Genomic DNA, 17,990 nt, shown 5'->3' on the forward strand with positions numbered 1-17,990 from the left:
GGGCCCCAGCTCCTGCTGTTTTCCTTTTCAGAATCTCAGCCTTGAAGGACTGTCAGCATGATGGGCTCTTCCCCTTTTCTTAGGAGAGGCCACAAAGTCACCACCTCTGAGAATTGTGAATTGATTCTATCTTTCAAGACCTTGGAAAGACGTTAACATTCCAACAGCCCTCATGAGACAGCACCTGGCGCTGGGTCGATACTAAGCAATGCTTCTCCGGACCAGCTCCAACTCTCCGCTTTTCCCTCGCCAGCCTACCTGCCGGTCTCTGCTCCTCTGCAACACTCACTAACCGATGCCTGCAACGTGCTTGGATGCTCGCTGCCGGAGGCCACTCTCTGGAGCCTTGGTCTCTCCATTTTTAAGATGGAAATAGTAATAGTGCCTACGTGGTTGTTGTGAGGATTAAATAAACTAATATATAAGCAAAGTATTTGCACAGTCAGCCGCACAGTAAGCACCATAACCGTTAGCTACAGTTGTAATTATTTTTAACCTAGTCCACTATTGGACTTTTGCTCTCCCCATTTGAGTTGCATGCTCAGCAAGGGAAAGATGTGTTTATTCTCAAACCACTTAATGCCAATCGCATGGTCACTATAATCATACCACTTATTAATACATAAATATGTAATCTGATAAAACATGCGTGCAGAACAAAGACTTGCTCTATCTACAAAAACTAAGTTGATTATTTTGGATAGATTCAGCAAAGAGAGGTTACTAAAAAAAATTGTGGCATTAAGACAATTATGCAAGGTTGGGAAAATAAACTGAGGAAATCTGTATGGGTTTGGGGCTCTGATTGTTTCCTAAATATCTTTATTTTCATTTGGAAAAAACAGAACTTGCATGATGCACATGTGAGAAAGACCACAGGGAACTCCAATTCGGAGATCTGTACTCAAAGGAAGTATTTAGAAAAACTGCCAATAAATGTACATTTGTATGTATTTTTTAATTAAAATAAGATGTTTAAGGTAAGTGGCCAGGTGCAGTGGCTCATGCCTGTCATCCCAGCACTTTGGGAAGTCAAGGCAAGAGGATCATTTGAGGCCAGGAGTTTAAGACCAGCCTGGGCAACATAGTGAGACCCCATAACTACAAAAAAAATTAAAAATAATAATAATTAGCTGGGCAAAGGCCATGTGCCTATAGTCCCAGCTACTTAGGGGGCTGAGATGGGAGGATTGCTTGAGTCCAGGAGTTCAAGGCTGCAGTGAGCTATGATCAGGTCACTACACTGTGGCCTAGGTGACAGAGAGAGACGCTACCTCAAAAAGGAAAAAACAAAAACAAAAACAAAAAAACTGCTTCAAAAATGTTAAGGTAAGTATCTTTTTTAAAGAATCCCTACTTTAATGGAGTTTTTCAACTAATAACAAATTACTTGGTCCAATGGCACTGGACTGTAATCTTTAAGTTGTCATTATCAACCAACAGGAGATTTGTCCAGCTTGGTCCCATCTACACCAGTGTGTCCACATTTTTCTTCTCTAAAATTCTCAGTGTCTGCACAAAGATTGCAAGAGATTCCTCGTACCGTGCACTCTTTGATGCCCATCAATTCCGCTGACATAAAAGCTGAGCTAGACTCTTCCAAAGCCCAAGCCGGTCCCTTCCGAAAACCTCCGACACGACACTCTGGCAAACTGTCTTCACTCTTACCTGGACATAGGACAGTGGGCTGGTTGAGTGTGGCGGAGGGCCAGTGGCCCGAAAGAATCAGTCTTTGTTCAATGGGCCTCACCCAGAATAGAACATAGCTCCAGCTTGAGGTTCCTTTGGTAGAAGAACTTAGAGCCTCGAGTTAGCTGTCCCCTGTGCCTCTTAAATGTCACTTCCTCGGGACCTGCTCTAAATTCTGACCCCTTTGTTCTCCTCTCAAGCCACCCTATTCATTTCCTTCCTAGCAATCACCACAGCGTGCAATTTTAAATTTATTTGTGACTTTACTTGTTTAACATCTGTCTCTCCTACTAGAGTCTAGGGCTGCCACTGTTACTAGGTAAGGAATCGTTTGGATGCTTAAACTGGGATGTCGAATCGGTATGTATCCCCAAATCAGTCCTGATCCCTAGAACCTTACATGCTCATAGTGATCCTGTCTTAAAATATGGATATTTTGTTCACCATGGATTCTTTGCATTCATTTCAGTTTTTAAATCAATATTGTATTAAGATATTATTTATCATGGTTACTACTGGGTTGGATTGTGCCCCACCCCCACTCCTCAAATTCATATGCTAAAGTCTCAATCCCCCACTCCTCAAATTCATATGCTAAAGTCTCAATCCCCCACTCCTCAAATTCATATGCTAAAGTCTCAATCCCCCACTCCTCAAATTCATATGCTAAAGTCTCAATCCCCCACTCCTTAAATTCATATGCTAAAGTCTCAATCCATGGTGCTTCAGATTGTGACCTTATTTGGAAATACGGTCATTGCAGATGTATTAATAATTAGTTGAGATGAGGTCCTACTGCATGGAGTGGGGTTGGCCACTCACCCGATGTGACTGGTGTCTTTCTGAAAAGGCGAAATTTGGACAGAGACAGTGAGAACGCCATGTGAAGATTGGAGTTATGCTACCACAAGCCAAAGAGCCACCAGAAGCTGGAGGCGCCAGTTTCTCTGTCTGGAACATAGCCTCTCTAGCACTTTCAGAGGGAGCTCGGGCCAGCCTGCACCATGATCTTGGACCTCTGGCCTTGGGATCTGAGACAATATATTCCTATTGTTTAAACCACTCAGTTTCGGTACTTGGCTCTGCAGCCCTAGCTCACTTACACGTTTCCTGAGCTGTCAGGCACCTCCTTAAGTTTTAGGTTCAAGGTAGGTCCCTCACTCGCCTCCCCTTGGTTCCAGCCCAGGATCACAGCATGACCACTCTGTCTACCATTCACTCACATTGGCCTCTAAGTCTCTGCACTTAAGAGGAAAAGGAGCCCTTACACAGAAAATGAAAAGGAGCCTATGCAATTCAGTGGTCAAAAATGTCCTGGGGTTGGGGACAGGGAAGAAAGGGGAAGCCACTACATTAATCCTGAAACAAAACCCTTAATTTCTGGAGCCCGCCTCACAGAGCACAGTGCTGGAAGAGATTTCCAGAGGACCCATGGATCATCTGTGTCTCCAAAGACAGCTCTCAAGCTTTGCTATTCTTGAATTTGCAGAGAAGCCCCCAGGGCCACCTGTTACATAGCAGAACTCGAGGCTGTCGCAGGCTATCTGGTGATCCACGTCCACCTTGGTGCCCTCAGAGACTTTTGCTCTGCCCTCAGCCCTCAGCCTCCACACTTCCATACAGCCACCCATCACCCCACACCTTCTCATCGCAGGCTAATAATCACGATTCTTCAGCCTTTCTATCAAACTCTAATCCTTTAATCCAGCCATGAAAATAAGAATTGTTCTATGTGCCCAGAGCCTGAAAGAAATCAGTTTGCTTTGAATGAAAACAGGTATAGTGAAAAAAAAAAAAATCCCTGTATTCCTGTCCCTGTCTCTCTTTCCTTTCTTTAATAAGCAGTTTCCAAGAGAATTCCGGTTGTGTGGAATGCTGCTTACCTGGAGCCTCTTTGGAAAGGTGGCATTCCGCCTGCCACACTGAAATGTCCAAAGGCTGGAGGAATAAACCACACCCCACCCCAGAAAAATGGCCCAGCGGTCTTGATACACTTTTTTAACACTATACATACAAAACTGGTCATTTTTGTTTCTTATTTTTACACTTCTTTTTAAACATTCAATTACAGATGCTCCTTGAGACATGATGGGGTCATGTCCTGATAAACCCAACATAAGTCGGAAATACTGCAATGCAAAAATGCATTTAATACCCCAATAAACCCATCATAAAGCCAAAAAATCAAATGTCGGGGACCACCGGTACACATATATTATCTAACTATGACAGCACGTCCCACATTCCCAGTGAAGGTTGCCCTGTGGTTCTGACATTATAAAACCTGGTATTATATGTGGATGTAGGAGCAAATTAAAAAATTATGAAACACAAGGCAAGGGACCCAATGCTCAGCTTCTATGACTCTGGTAGAGAATGGTTATATAAGAATGAAAAGTGACACCAATATCAATAGTTGCATACATTTCAAATCTAGATTATAAACATAAATATGCAGGCTGTCTGCTTTTATGTTTTCTACTAGGCCAAAGTTACTAACTATCCTCAATAAGCAACATTATTACTTTGATTTATTTTTCAGAATCCTTCACAGAAGATAATTTTCAAAGAAAATGAATTATAAAGTGCCATGAAAGGAAGAATTTACAATGAGTTTGGAGAGAGGACTAGTTTCTCTTGTTTAGAAAAAACATTGTATGGGAAACCAGAAGAGTTTGTACATGGTAAAAAAAAAAAAAAAAAAAAGTACAAAGACTAGCTACAGGGCAGAGAACAGTCCATGCTTGGAAAAGCTGAATGAGCAGATATGGAATAACATTAGGGTTGAGGACTAAAATACGAAATTCATTAACCCTCGTGCAGCCAAATTTTGAATAAAAAGAAAAATCGCACTTACCTAATGGTCTGATCATGGTAGCTTCTCAAATCTTGGCCAATGCTAGCGGTCACGACTATCTATGATGGGAGAGACATACAAGGGTCAGCTACGCCTCGACGCCCCACATGATAAATACAGTCCTTGGTGTAAATTACTCATCACACGTGCTGGAGAGGCTTTCACCTGATCGGTTTCCGCAGAAATAACAGTAACGCTTTACTAGCCCTGTGCATGTTTTGAGACTTAATAAATTTAACTTCCTGAAATGACTTGAGGTGGCTAAAAATATCTACAATGCAGTTTCTGCCAGTGGGTTTCAGATACTTCCAAACTCCAAGCTGAAGTTTTGTTTGATCTATTTGTCTAGAAAGACAAGACAATGTGTATGATACTACAGGGAGTTTTTAAAAATTTACTCTGATTCCATGAGAGCCTTAGCAGGAAAACAAGATTGAGGCTGTATGTTCTTCATGCTCTGCAGTTCCCACCACCCCTCCCTTAAGCACTGGGCAATTTCTGTAGTGAGTGTTGTTAGCTGTTGCACGTGGGTTCTTTTCGTGTCCTGGACTTCAACATAAGCCTCTGGACCTAAGGGGCCACTTATATTCCTCCAGTGCTACCAGAGCAAGTGTTTAGGAAACTGGTGCTGGCCGACCTAGATTTTTCAAAGATCGGGCTACAACACTGTCTGTGAAAGACAAACTAACCCATTCAAAACCAACTCAGTGCAGCCATGCAACTTATTGGTTCAGAAAAGGAAATTACTCAAGTCAGTTGTTTCCCTAAAGTAAGCATTTGCTTTAAGTCACTTGTCCACTCGGTCAAAGCAATGAGTGTGGCAGTGCCACCACGAAGATGGATTTGGGGTGAAAGCTTTTGTTCAGAACCTGCAGAGGGAGACCAGATGGGACAGAATAAAGGACAAATGGGCAAAAGTCTACATACACCAAAAAAACATTCTTTTTTCTTCCAGCTATCTGGCCTTTCTAATTCTTGTCTCCTGCTTGACTCTAGCATGTGCCCTGCCATTAATTCCACCTCTTTCATTAGAGGATAACGTCTACTCTTCTTCTGCTCAAAAATCTTCCATGACACCCTATTGCCTTGCAAGTTGAAGTCCAAATTCCCTGATTTTCAAGATCCTCCAAATTCTAACCTTAAAGCCATAAGTTGTTTTCTTCTATTAGTTTTCTACAGTCTGTAAATTTCTACTTGAGTCAAACTGGTTTATCTGCTAACCTCCAATAATGTGCTGAAACACCCCCCTCTCCTTTCTTCTCCATATAAATGCTGCCCAAACTAGAGACCTTCTCCGAGGAACTACCCTGAGCATCCCAGCATGAAATGCTGTCTCTCTTCTAGGAATCAATATGAATCATTTGGCAGTTAAGCTTGCCTTATGACATGCCTTCACCTGCTCAATGTTACTTCCATAAATAGTCTATAAGCAACTTGAGCATAGTGCCTTGCATACAGCAGGTGCAAAATAAGATCTGTGAATTTCCTCTGATGGTTTGATATCTGTTTCAGGGACACATAGCACTGAGATGACCTTCTCCTTAGCAGGAAGCAGCAACCAAGCTACAATGCCATCATAATCCTCACACAGATAGGAAGCTAAAACGAGGACCATAGCTATGTCACCTAACATTTTTAAGGACACGGACATTCAAAAAATCCCAGCTAACATTTTACAGACTCTTCTCAGGAAAGCAGCAAGGACTGACCTGAATTTCTTTTCTCTTCAGAAAAAGGAAATGTGAGAAACCGAAACACCAAGGGAAGATTGTGTATCATTTAATGTGCAAGACAAACAAAATTTCTCTTCCAGTTTTGTTACAGGAACATCACAAATCAATAAGAAAAGCTGATGAAAAAAAATCAAGTAACCAGAAAAAGGCAGCAAAGTGGCATCACGTATATAGAGAAATGGAATTGTCTTCAATTATAACAACAGATTTGCCATAATCCATAAAATTAGTGCTATGAGAGTTTGAAACAGTTATGTGCGGTGTTTTACAGTACAAAGTAGATAAAGACCTTCCATCCCACCAGGATTACCATGTATGTTTGTTAGTTATTATGAGCCTATTTAATGCCAAACATAAGCAATTATTTCAACTGCCAAAAACAGTCAAACCATTTCTTGGCTGAAATAACCAATAAATTTCCTTTAAAAAAAAAGAAGAAGCTGTAGAGCTAATAACACTATGCAAACATGGCCAATGCTGTTTTAGCATTTATCTCCACAAAGCCTGTCTCCCTAGGGGGAAAGGACTGAATTGCTCAGATCATTGTGGCTATAGATCTGCCTATATTCTTTACTCATTCACAACATAGTCGAAAGAAGCACTTTAAAAGTTAATTAAATGGAATGGGATTCTTATGATTTAAACTCCCATCTATAAAAGTTTGATTTAGCAAGTGTGTAGCTGTAATGAGTCTATCATTTCCCACAAATTTGCTTTTGCAGATTTGGTTGTTCCCTGGCTTTAGAGCAATGCTCCACTTTAAGTGAAAATGCTCATACGGTTCATAATGGAGTGTGCAGAGAGATACCTGGCCTCCATTGAAAGAGATATCCAGTCGGAACCACTCCTTCAAAGGTACGATGAATTTAGTTTTTACAGCAAGGTCTTCTCCTTTGACAAGGTGCATTTGAATATGCAAATGGCCTAAAAGGAAAATTAAAGCTCATGAAAATGACAAAAAATACCTAGGAGTGAATGAAGTAGCTATACCTTTTCAACGATTGTCCTAAGAAGCTACAAGACTAAATAACATTCCTTTTTCCTTTAAACAAAAAGCAAAACCAAAAAATACATTTACAAATGCATTCCTTTGCAAGGAAGACATTTGTTTTAAGCTTCTAGAAAAAAAAAAGTTCCATTTGAAGCCCATGTTTGGAAACCATCACTCTTGCTGAGCGGCCACGTTGACAATATCTTCCTTATTCTAGACAGACGTATCTGTCAATAGACAGAGCATGAGAAAATTACAATATCGTTTTAAAGGTTCTGTTTTATACTCACCCTCTTCAGTAAGAAATATGGAAGGCGTGCCATACATCTCATTAGAATCAACGAAGTACAGAATCCCACAGAGATTGGCCTTGCAATAATGGAGTAAATAAAGCCACAATGAAACAGTAAACCTATAAAAGTGAGGGGGAAAAAAATTCTGCAGATTGATATCATCCAAGAACAGGTAATTACAGTTAACAATGACCGAGTAAATTGCTTTCTTTCCAACGAAGGGATGAATTTGCCTTCGTGTTCATCATGGGAGATCAGCTTGCAAAGCTTGATTTTTGAGACAAAAGAGGTAGTTATAGTAACTGCAAAAGACGGGAGTTAAGCTTCACTGTACAAAAACTAGCCGACATTCCACCTTGCACTAGAAACTCTGTTTCTGCACCTCTTCTTTGAGACTCTCGCATGCCTGGTATTTGAATTCTTGATTAAGGCTTATAAAGTCTGAGATAAAATAAAAATCTGGATTTTTTAATAAGAGGTGATTTGATAAGAAGCTATTCTAATTTCTATGATTAAAAGAAAAAAACATAATTAGGGCTTTTTGAGCAATTTTGTTTCTTTCCAAGATAAAAGTCGTAAGGCAGAAAAATGTAATCATCTACAAATGGCAACGCTACGTGGAAACTGGGCCACATGTATACTCATTTAATACTCACATTAGGTGAACTGAATACAGTGTTACCGTTCTGGCTGACCAAGATGGAACAACTAATCTATTCCATTCCTGGATTGGGGCTATTTTAATTAAAGAAAAATATCGTACATCTGTGATTTGTAGAGTGAAGATAAAATATTGTAACAATAGCCAACTTAACTAGGACACATTTAGCCAAGATATGTGGTCCATTAATCATTCAGAAAAGATCTGCCGAACTCCTGCTCGATGTCGCACCTTGTGTTAGTGACCAGTAGTTCAAAGATGAGGAGGTGGGAATAATTGCATTCTCCACATGCAACATGGATCAAGGTCAAAAGAAATGCATCAATTTCTCTCCATTTTCCACAATAACCAATTCACAGTTTGGTTTAAAGTAGCAGTAGGCCCGGGGTTCTTTGGGGATACATCCTAACAAGTCCTTTAGAATATTCTGGGCTTTATAATCTGGCCTGAAAATTAGTGGTACGATATGCAAACAGATGGTGCCACATAGCTCCCTCCTGACCCACCCAGCTGAGCAAGCTCATGAAGATAAGTTATTACAAGGAAGCTTAGCAAGAACATACGCTCAGTAAAGTGACTCAAGATCTTTCTACAGCCAGCAGCATGGGAAGAATTAAATCCCTCTGCTAAATCCATCCAGTCTACGGCGAACTGGGAACCATTTTCAGCATCCTCAGCTCAGCAGAAGGAAAAAGATGTATACCTGGGTTTTGCTGAAAATCAGTGGAGGAGACCAGAAGTTGTGAGATTTCAGGCAGCTCGCCCAGTCTTTCGGGACAGAAAGGCAAAGCCAGGGCCGCAGTCTGCCGGCTTTGGCTAGCCGCACCTGCCACCTTGCAAGGCCTCAGGCTTCTACACCTTACTGCCCACTCGCGTCACTCCTGGAACCTACATGTTAAGGCTAAGGCAAGCTGAGGATTGCTACATGCAAGAATAATTCAAGACTAATTTCAGGTTTTCAGGCCCACAAATTCTGTCTAAGCCATTTAGATGGCAACGTTTTTTGCAAAGCACCTTACAACGGTGGGTTCTTCTAAGTTCTTCCACTAGCCTGCTCTGGTCCTCACTGACACCAGCACCGCCCGCCCAGCCCCGCTCTGCCGCCCATCCTTACACTGGGTAATCCATCCGCTGGCGTCGCGTGGCCTCCAGTTCCCGGTTCTGAAACCTCGGGAGTTTCTTTACGATGCCGGTGTTTTCTCCACTGGAGGCATAGGGAAAGCCAAGAAGGGCGACCACATCTGCGAACAGCAAAATGACTCCCTTTCAACTCTCTCCAGAAAAGCATTCCTTCCCGAATCACGCTCTTCCTAGAACCTTCTGCCCAGCTCCGATCAAACATTTAAAAGAGGCACCCTAAAATATCAGCAAACATTTATTGACCACCATATATATACACCAGGCGCCGTGCAATGCGCTTTACAGAGACTACCTCAATTAGGGTTCATGACAACCCGAGGAAGCTGACTCTAAGATCAGTTCCATTCCACAGGCGAAAAGCCCAAGCCTCAGTTTACAGAGTTAATATGTGGTGGAACCAAATTTCAGGGTTCAAACTCAAGGTTCTATGTTCTTAACCATTTTACATGCTGCCCTCCTAATGCCAAGGAAAGCATTTTGAATTTGTGTTATAACAATAAGTTAATGCTTCCATCACACTGACTAAGGCCCAGACACTGCTGTCACCATTAATTCTCATTATATTTAATTCTCATTATTAATTAATTAATTAATTATTAATTAATTTAATTCCCCAGTCTACCGATGAGGAAATAGAGGCACACACAGTTGCCACAATAATATTTAGTGTATGCCAGGCAACATGCAAAACACTATTCAGGGATAATCTCATGAAATTTCACAACAAACCACGAAGTAAGTTCTTTTATTATCCCCATTTAACAGATGAAAAACTGAGGCTCAGAGAGGGTCATAGTAAGAGGAGGAGGTGAGGTTCAAGCTCAAGCAATTTGGCTTCAGAATCCATGCCCTTAAAACTGCAGGGTTTGTTTTCTTTTGTGCAGACTTTCCACATAAACTCAACACGCTACCCTACACAAAAATTACTAACCGTACCCCTTAAAACTGGAAAGTCTTCCGCTTTATTTCACAAACGTGGGAGAATTCTGTAGCTCTAGAAAACATAGTGATGTCCATAACAAATTTTAAAGGGAGAACTGAGTTGTTTCATCTATATTTAATACCTGCTGCTTTACACAAGGCTAAGTATGAATTTTCTGTTTTCCATATTCCCCCCACCAAAGAAAAAAGAATTCATTTAACTCAGCCTGGGAATAAAGACACCTTTTTCTTTCCTAAAACACTCCTTGGTTTAAATATCTATGGTTACATGGGGGAAACATTCTATTTCCCTGAGCTTCTTGGAGAGAGAAGAGCTGATTTCTGTGTAAGTCACCAAATGCCAATATTGGCACAAATTATGGGGGCCACGGCCTAGGGTGCCGGACGTGTTAGTTCTCATTTCCTAAAGGAAAGTAATTTATAATAAAGACTGGTAACTCTGGTGCATTATAATATGAAAATCATAAGAGCAGTTTTTAGAATCTTAGGCCCTTGTGTATATATTTCACAGGATTAAATAAGCCGATTTCCCCCAGTATCCACAAATCTACCTGTTTTGTTACAAGTGGAGGCACATGTGGAAATACACAAGGGTGGAATTATCAATTTCAACAGAAACATTTCACATTTTCTGTTTGTTTGTTTTTTGTTTTGTAATTTGAGCTCAATTTGGACACACTGGACTTGCTGGTCTGTTATGGGAGTGGCGGGGAGGATTAGAAATGGAAATGGTGCCAAGATGTCTTTGGAATCTGGAGAAAAAACTCACCAAAGAGGCTGACATCAGCTCAATCTCAGTTCGGTTTCCACCGTGTTGAGTGGAGCATGAGCGACCAGATGGCCATGTTAGACCCCTAGGAGGCCTTCTGCTAGTGATTGCTGTTGAGTGATCTAGTGTGTAGTAGAAACATTTGTCAAAACAGACGGATTTGATTCTGCCCAACCTGACTCCAAGAAAATGAGGCTTCATAAAGGAGCTTTCCAAAGCGAAAAGAGTTAAAAGTGCACGCTGGTGAGCCTCTCCTTTATCCAAGGATCAAAGTAAAACAGGTCAAACAGGACACCTTGCAGCAAAAGACTCTGGAGAGAAAATCTCAAACCCAAAGATCTAAAACAATTTTACAGACACACGTACCTTTTGTAGCCAACAAAACCAAAGGAAGGGTAGATTTCTTGTAAAATCTGTAGCTTCAATACTTCTATAATTTGGAGTTCTACTGTAGTTTCCCCTCAGTATAAATATTGTCTTTTCATTATAATTAGAAGTAATTAACAGGAAGGAACTTTGGAGCAGGAAAGGACTTTATCATTCATCTAGCCCAGGATAACATGTAGGCTTATTGTCTAGTAAGTGCTATAATTGATGAGAGCTGTCTGTCGCAGGCAGTAGATGGGGAGGAACAGTGCCAGTGCCATCCACCATTAAAGAACTTACAGGTTCTTACAGGTTTTCCTACCTAGGAAAACTTAGGTCCAAAGAGGTTTAGAGGCTTGTCCAATTTCCTCTAGAGTGTGAGCTCCATGAAGCCAGGGACCTTACTTCATTCACTACTCCATCCCTGCAGCCTAGAACAGGGCCCAGCACTTGATAGGCACTCCCATGAATATTTGACGAATGAATGAATGAATGTAGCTGTGGCCAACTCAGGATTTGGATCAATCTCCTTTTTCCCCAACATTTATGTGCACCATGCTGCCTAAGCCAGATAATGACTTCTCTTCTTTCAAGTCCTTCCTCCAAATCCATTGCTTTGGCTTATCTTGCATGAGGAGGTTAAGGTAGAGGTGGGGGAAAAAAGGCAACATTAAGACATAAACTAAATTACCAGGAAAACAGTTCATGTTTAGAACCCTTCCCCACTGGTTGCTTTGCTTGCATTATTTCCTCAAATTTTAGAGCAAGAAGAGATGTCAGGTATTATATGGTGCAAACCCCTTCATTTGGAGACAAGAAGAATTGTGTCTGGTTGAAGGCTGTATAGCGGAATAGGGCCCGGCTCTGGCTCAGACCTGGGCTCCCCACTGCAAACCAATGAATGGGCTTTTTGTTAACCACACCTCCCTACAAGCCCTTCCAGAAAGAAACTCAGGTGACATTCAGCTGCTAGCATGCCCCTCGAGTGGCTGTACCCGTGGCTAAAACACTGAAACATGTCTAGATTGGTTAGATAACTGATGTTGCCTTCGATGCCCAAGGCCCCGCCGCGGCCCCTCCTTCAGGCTGGAGCCTGGCTCAGCGGGGCCCGGAGGCGGCCACTCTCTAGCTCAGAGTCCTGACACAGACACCCCGCTTTGGGGATGGCCCCGTCTCCTCGTAACAAAGCCCTCCTCAGGCTGTGCCTCAAACACACCACGCTGACGCCGCCGAGGTCCTCAGCCACACGCGGAGAGGTGACAGAGTCTCAATGCAAGGAATCACAATGACCCAAAGTCTGCACGCAGAAACTGGGGGAAAAGAAGGCAAGATTTTTCAACTTGGAGAAGTACAACTGGAACACAGGTGACGCCATAATGTTTCCCAAACACGGGAAGGACATTGAAGAGGCAGCGCCAATCAAGCCATTCGGTTTTCTCTAAAGCCAAAGCCCGCGAATAAAATCTCAATTTTCCAGCAAATATGATTTAGGCCAGAGCTTCCCCCAGAGAGGATACCAGGCGGCGTGAAGCGGGTTACTAAGGAAGTCTGGGGAACATTCAATACCAGGAGTCTTAAGAATAGATGTCACTCCTACTAATTTATCCTCCAAACATACTTATGTGCATGCACAAAGATACATGTACACGAGTGTTCAGTGTAGCCCTGTCGGTAAACGCAAAAGACTAGAAATGACCTGTGTGGCCATCAGCAGAAGACAGGTTAAATAAATTAGGGGCTGTCAGGCAATGGAAGGAATGCTAAGGAGCATGGAAAAGAATGAGGTCCTGCATCACGTCTTGATACAGAAAAGTCTCTACCGTGCTATTAATGAGCGCTGGGCAGACTTTCTAGTATTCTCTCATTTGTGCAGGAAGAGAAGGGGCTACAGTGAACACTTATGTGGGCAGAGAACATTTCTGGAAGGAGACACAAGAAACTGTTGCTAACGAGTTTGCTTCTGGGAAAAGGACCAGAAGACTAGGGTGGGCGGAAACTTACTCTTTCCCCTAAACCTTTTTACACTGTTCCAACTTTTTCTTTTATCACCAGGTACATGTATGACTTTTTTTTTTTGGCTGAAAAAGAAGGGAACGAAAGCTTAGAGCGCGTTTCCCTGCAACAGCGAGAAGGGGCATCTCGAGGCCGCCCCACGGGAGGCCCTGGAGGCTGCCAGCCTCGACCACCCAATCTGCTTTAAAGACACAAAGTCCAGTGGGTGAAGAAAACAGGATGATTCACATCGATAAAAATTCAACTTTAAAAAAAGTATTCTTTCTAATTTAGAAACCTGGGTTAGGGCTGTATTTGCATATTTCAGAGAGGCGGCATAACAAAGTCAAGAGAATCAGGAAGTTTGGACTCCAGTTAAACAAACTCCCCTAGTCTCAGTTTTCTCCTTTGTTAACGAAAGGATGAGAATAACACTGTCTTTCCCATGTGACTATTATGAGGATTAAATGAGACAATGCGCATGGAAAAAGTGTTTTGAAAATCAAAAAGGGCAATGCAGATGCTAGGCATTAATTAGTGTTATTACTGAAAAATTCAGACTACCATCATTAACTGGGGGAAAAAAGAAACTAGGTCTGTTTTTTTAAAGTGCCAAATATATAGCTTATAATTACAAAAAGTTGTCATCATACCATTGATTTGAATAGTCCCGCTGTATAAACTTCTTTCACAAAGACAAGTCAAGCCTGGCTCCAACACTTAATTTAACTTTCAATCACTTTGTTGTAATGGAATTTTGTTATAAGGAATCATACTTCCAATCCATTGGATCGTAAGATGAGAATGCATTTTTAGTGAAAGAAAAAAAAAAAAGGAAATTGCCATGGTCCCCCAGAGTTTCTTATCTGAGAGGGGAGATAGGAGAAAAGTTCATAAAGGCAGGCACTACCACAGAATGCCTGATACCCATTGACATGGCATTTAAGAACCTTTGAGGTACGCCCCTAAACTGCCTTTCTAGTCTTATTTCCCAAATTGTCCATCTTACACCAGAGATTCTACCCTGGTGAATAAACACATAACAAGCTTGTTGCTGGTCCACATTTCTACACCGCAGCAGACAGGAATCAGCCAACACGGCACTCTTTCTCACCAAGTGCAGACTCTGCCTCAGAATCCTTCTCAACACCGTGGCTAGGCGGCCACCCCCAGTCAACCCAAGTTGGTGTGTGAGATGAGACCTCACTCCATCCCTCACGTCAGGGTACACAGGCTCGTCAGCAGTCCCCCATCGGGCTGCCTCTTCTGCATGTGCCATGGCTCGTGCCTTCCCCTTCTGCCTGCATGTCCTTCTCTGCGCGCCTTTTCCGACTGCGAGAACTCTACTCATCTTTTGAGTCTGTTCAGTTGTCACCTCTGTGAAGAGCCTGGCAAAGCGCCTAACACAGAGATCGGTCAGGAATCTTTTTCAATGAATGAATGACTTAAAATAAGAACTAGCTTCACAACATCGTCCAGCAGTATAGCCTAACGGTTACACGTGGACTTTGGGAACCAAACTACCCAGGTTCAAATCCCAGCTCCATCATTAGTAAGTAGCGGTGTACTTGAGACAGCTGCTCTATCTCTCTGACTCGGTTTCCTCCTCTGTAAATGTGGCAGTAGAGTATCATGCAGATTAAATTGGATCTCTGTGTCAGGCACTGAGCACAGCGCCTGACATCTAGTGAGCGCTCAGGAACAGTACGTGGCTGCAACTACTGGCGGCTGTTTTTACCTCCCACATAACCGCCTTAAAGAGAGGGACAGCATCTTCATCTTTGAGCCACCGAACTTGGTAAAGAAATCGGTACATATTTGTAGGACAGAGGAAGGGCAGAGGAATTCTTCCAATTGTCGGGAATTTACTTGGGTGGGGCAATGAGCTAACCGCAAACCTTTGCTTCTTGTCATTGCTTGCTTGCTACACCGCTGTAGGGGGAATTATGGGATGAGGTCATTGAAGCACGGGCGACTGGCCCATCAGGCAATAGAGGGCAACCAACCCGCCAATTATTTCAAAAGGCAACAGTGGGCAACCAATCATTTTAAAGGTCAACGCATGATCCATGCGTAGTCGGCTTGTGCGCAGCTTGTGCACCATGGGGATAAAAGGCATGCCGTTGTTCCGGTCGGGGTCCTTGCCTGCGAGAGTGGCCACTGCGTTGGTGCTCTGGGACTTGGACCCTGGCTAGCCAGAAAATAAACCTCCTCTTGTGTGATTGCAAAAAAAAAAAAAAAAAGAAAGAAAGAAAGAAATCGGTACATAGTAGGTGCTCACTCAACATTTGCTTAATTGAACAGAACATGATACACATCACAGGAGAGGAACCAACAGAGGGTTCTGGGAGGCCAGTTATTAGAGAGTTAATTTCTGATTGTGGGGAAGAAAAAACCCCCAAAACTTCAGGGTCAGGATGGGGGAGGGTTGGAAATGCGAGGTAGCTATTGAGATCCGGGCAAGATTTTGCCAGGAAGACATGGAAGGTGGCTGTGGGGAGGTGTTAGCTTGTGGGCTCGGTGTTGGGGTAGGGGTCAGGGATGGGACGGTGGCTATTCTAGGTAAAAGGAAGTGCTTTAGCAAGGGCAGAGGGGCAGGGAGTCACAGACTCGCACTGCAGAGGCAAAGCTGAGCTCACCAGTGGTTGCAAAGGGGGAAGCCTGAGCAGGCGCCTGCAGCCTTAACCAGCACAGCCCCCATGGGTGCTGGGCTGGGCACCATGGCGCGTGTGCAGAGGCCCCAGGGAAGGAAGCCAGCTACACCTGCCCCGCATGCTCCCCCTGTGGCAACACGGCCGAGTGGGGGTTGTCACTGTGTTGTCACAGTATGACATTCACGCATGAGCGTAAGAGAGAATGCTGCCCTCCCCCCTTGGCCAAGAGCACTCATTCACTCCACCGACAAAGGGGCACTGCGTGCCTACTGCCAGGCCTTGAGCAGAGCCAACAAGGCCCCTGGCCTTGTTGAGCCTGCGTTCTAGTGCGGGAGGAAGTCAACAAGCACTGTGGTCCCCAACCCCTGGGCTGCAGCCTGGTACCAGTCCGTGGCCTGTTAGGAAATAGGCCGAGTATCACCGCCTGAGCTCCACCTCCCCCCACGACACTCCACCCCTAACCCCTGGTCCGTGGGAAAACTGTCTTCCGTGAAACCAGTCCCTGGGGCCAAAAAGGTTGGGACCGCTAAACAAGCACATAAGCAATGAGATATATTTAATGACGCTGTCCAAGCTGTGAAGAAAATAAAGGTGGTGGACAATGACAGGCAGGAGTGGGGCTGCCATCCTAGACGAGGTGGCCACGGGAGCCGCCTGGATGAGACGACATCTGAGCAGAGGCATGAGTGAGCTGAGGAAGCAAGCCATAGAGTGAGCTGGGAGAAGAGCACTTAGGTGTTGGGTCGGTCACACAAATGTCCCCAGGTGGGGACATGAACTTGGTATGCTCAAGGAGAAGCAAGCAGGCCCGTGTGCACTTAGGAACCGGTGGGCGAGGGGTGCAGGGCAGGAGATGAGGCTGGCAAGGGCCAGGGACAGGCCCCACAGGTCCCAGCAAGGGGCACAGGTTGACCCTACCTGGGATCCATGGGCAGTGGGAGGCCCTGGGGGTTTAAGCAGGGAGTGATGTCACCATCTCACCCTGGCCACTTGCAGGCAGGGGCAGGAGTCCAGACAGGAGGGTGGTGGTAGACCAGGATGACAGCAGCACACGCAGTGAGACGTGTGAGCGGTGGCTGAATATGTGATCCACACATAGTCTGAAGGTGGAGCAACGGCCTAGGCGACTCTCACAATAGGGTGTGACAGGAAGAGAAGTCCAGGTGGCCCCCAGGTCCGGGCCCGGGACACTGGCCTGCGTGGTTGATTCCTTTCTTTCGGGGAGCTCAGGCATGAGTCAGGCACACATGTGACTTGTGAGGGACAACAGTAAACGCCCAGTGCCCCCGCCCAAGGAAACAGGCCACGATAGGTGCAGCCACACATGCTGTCTGCCTGCAGCCACCTATGCCCACACGCCCAGGACGCAGCAGGGACAGGTGCACAGGAAGGGCGCGTGGCTGAGCCCCAGCACACACGCGTTCTGGAAGGCTGCCGACCTCTCATCCGGGTTAGGTTTACCCAGCAGGGCCAGACAAAGGCTGCTGCCTCTCCACCAAGAATCAGACCAGTGGCCTGGTCGGGTCCTGGCAAAGAAGATGAGCCACCAAGGGCTGTGTCCCTCACTCGGAGCCTCAGCTGACCGGTGGGGAGGACACCCCAACCGCACTCCTGGAGCGTCCGTGCACGGGGACTTTGACTCGCTTCATAAACGTAAAGGAAAATGAAAGCAAGTCAGGGAGCCCTTCGGATGGAGGCAGGGCCATTGCAGGACACCAGGCACTTGACATAGAAAACATTCCCCGAAACGCGACATCAGTGCCGGGCGCAGAGTGGGATTGGGACCAGACATGACAGGCACCCCGCAGCTCGGCTCCGCGCCCCGCTAATGCCATCTCGTTGTTCCAACTCGGCTCCTGCTCATCAAGAAGCCCCTGCTAAGAACAAGCCAGGGGCCTGGCCC

General features: G+C 44.5%; 1 protein-coding gene across 1 annotated transcript in view; it reads right to left on the reverse strand.

The window, feature by feature from the left end:
* SEL1L3 (SEL1L family member 3) overlaps positions 1–17,990 on the reverse strand; it is a 103,053-nt gene that overhangs the window by 69,754 nt on the left and 15,309 nt on the right. Inside the window, exons 3-6 of the mRNA XM_076001150.1 lie at positions 9,339–9,465; positions 7,561–7,682; positions 7,088–7,203; positions 4,547–4,605 (exon numbers count right to left, since the gene is read on the reverse strand). Of these exons, the coding sequence (XP_075857265.1) occupies positions 4,547–4,605; positions 7,088–7,203; positions 7,561–7,682; positions 9,339–9,465 (424 nt within the window). The remainder of the gene's footprint in view (positions 1–4,546; positions 4,606–7,087; positions 7,204–7,560; positions 7,683–9,338; positions 9,466–17,990) is intronic.

This window comes from Microcebus murinus, chromosome 3 (genome assembly GCF_040939455.1).
Source record: "Microcebus murinus isolate Inina chromosome 3, M.murinus_Inina_mat1.0, whole genome shotgun sequence".
NCBI lineage: Eukaryota > Metazoa > Chordata > Mammalia > Primates > Cheirogaleidae > Microcebus > Microcebus murinus.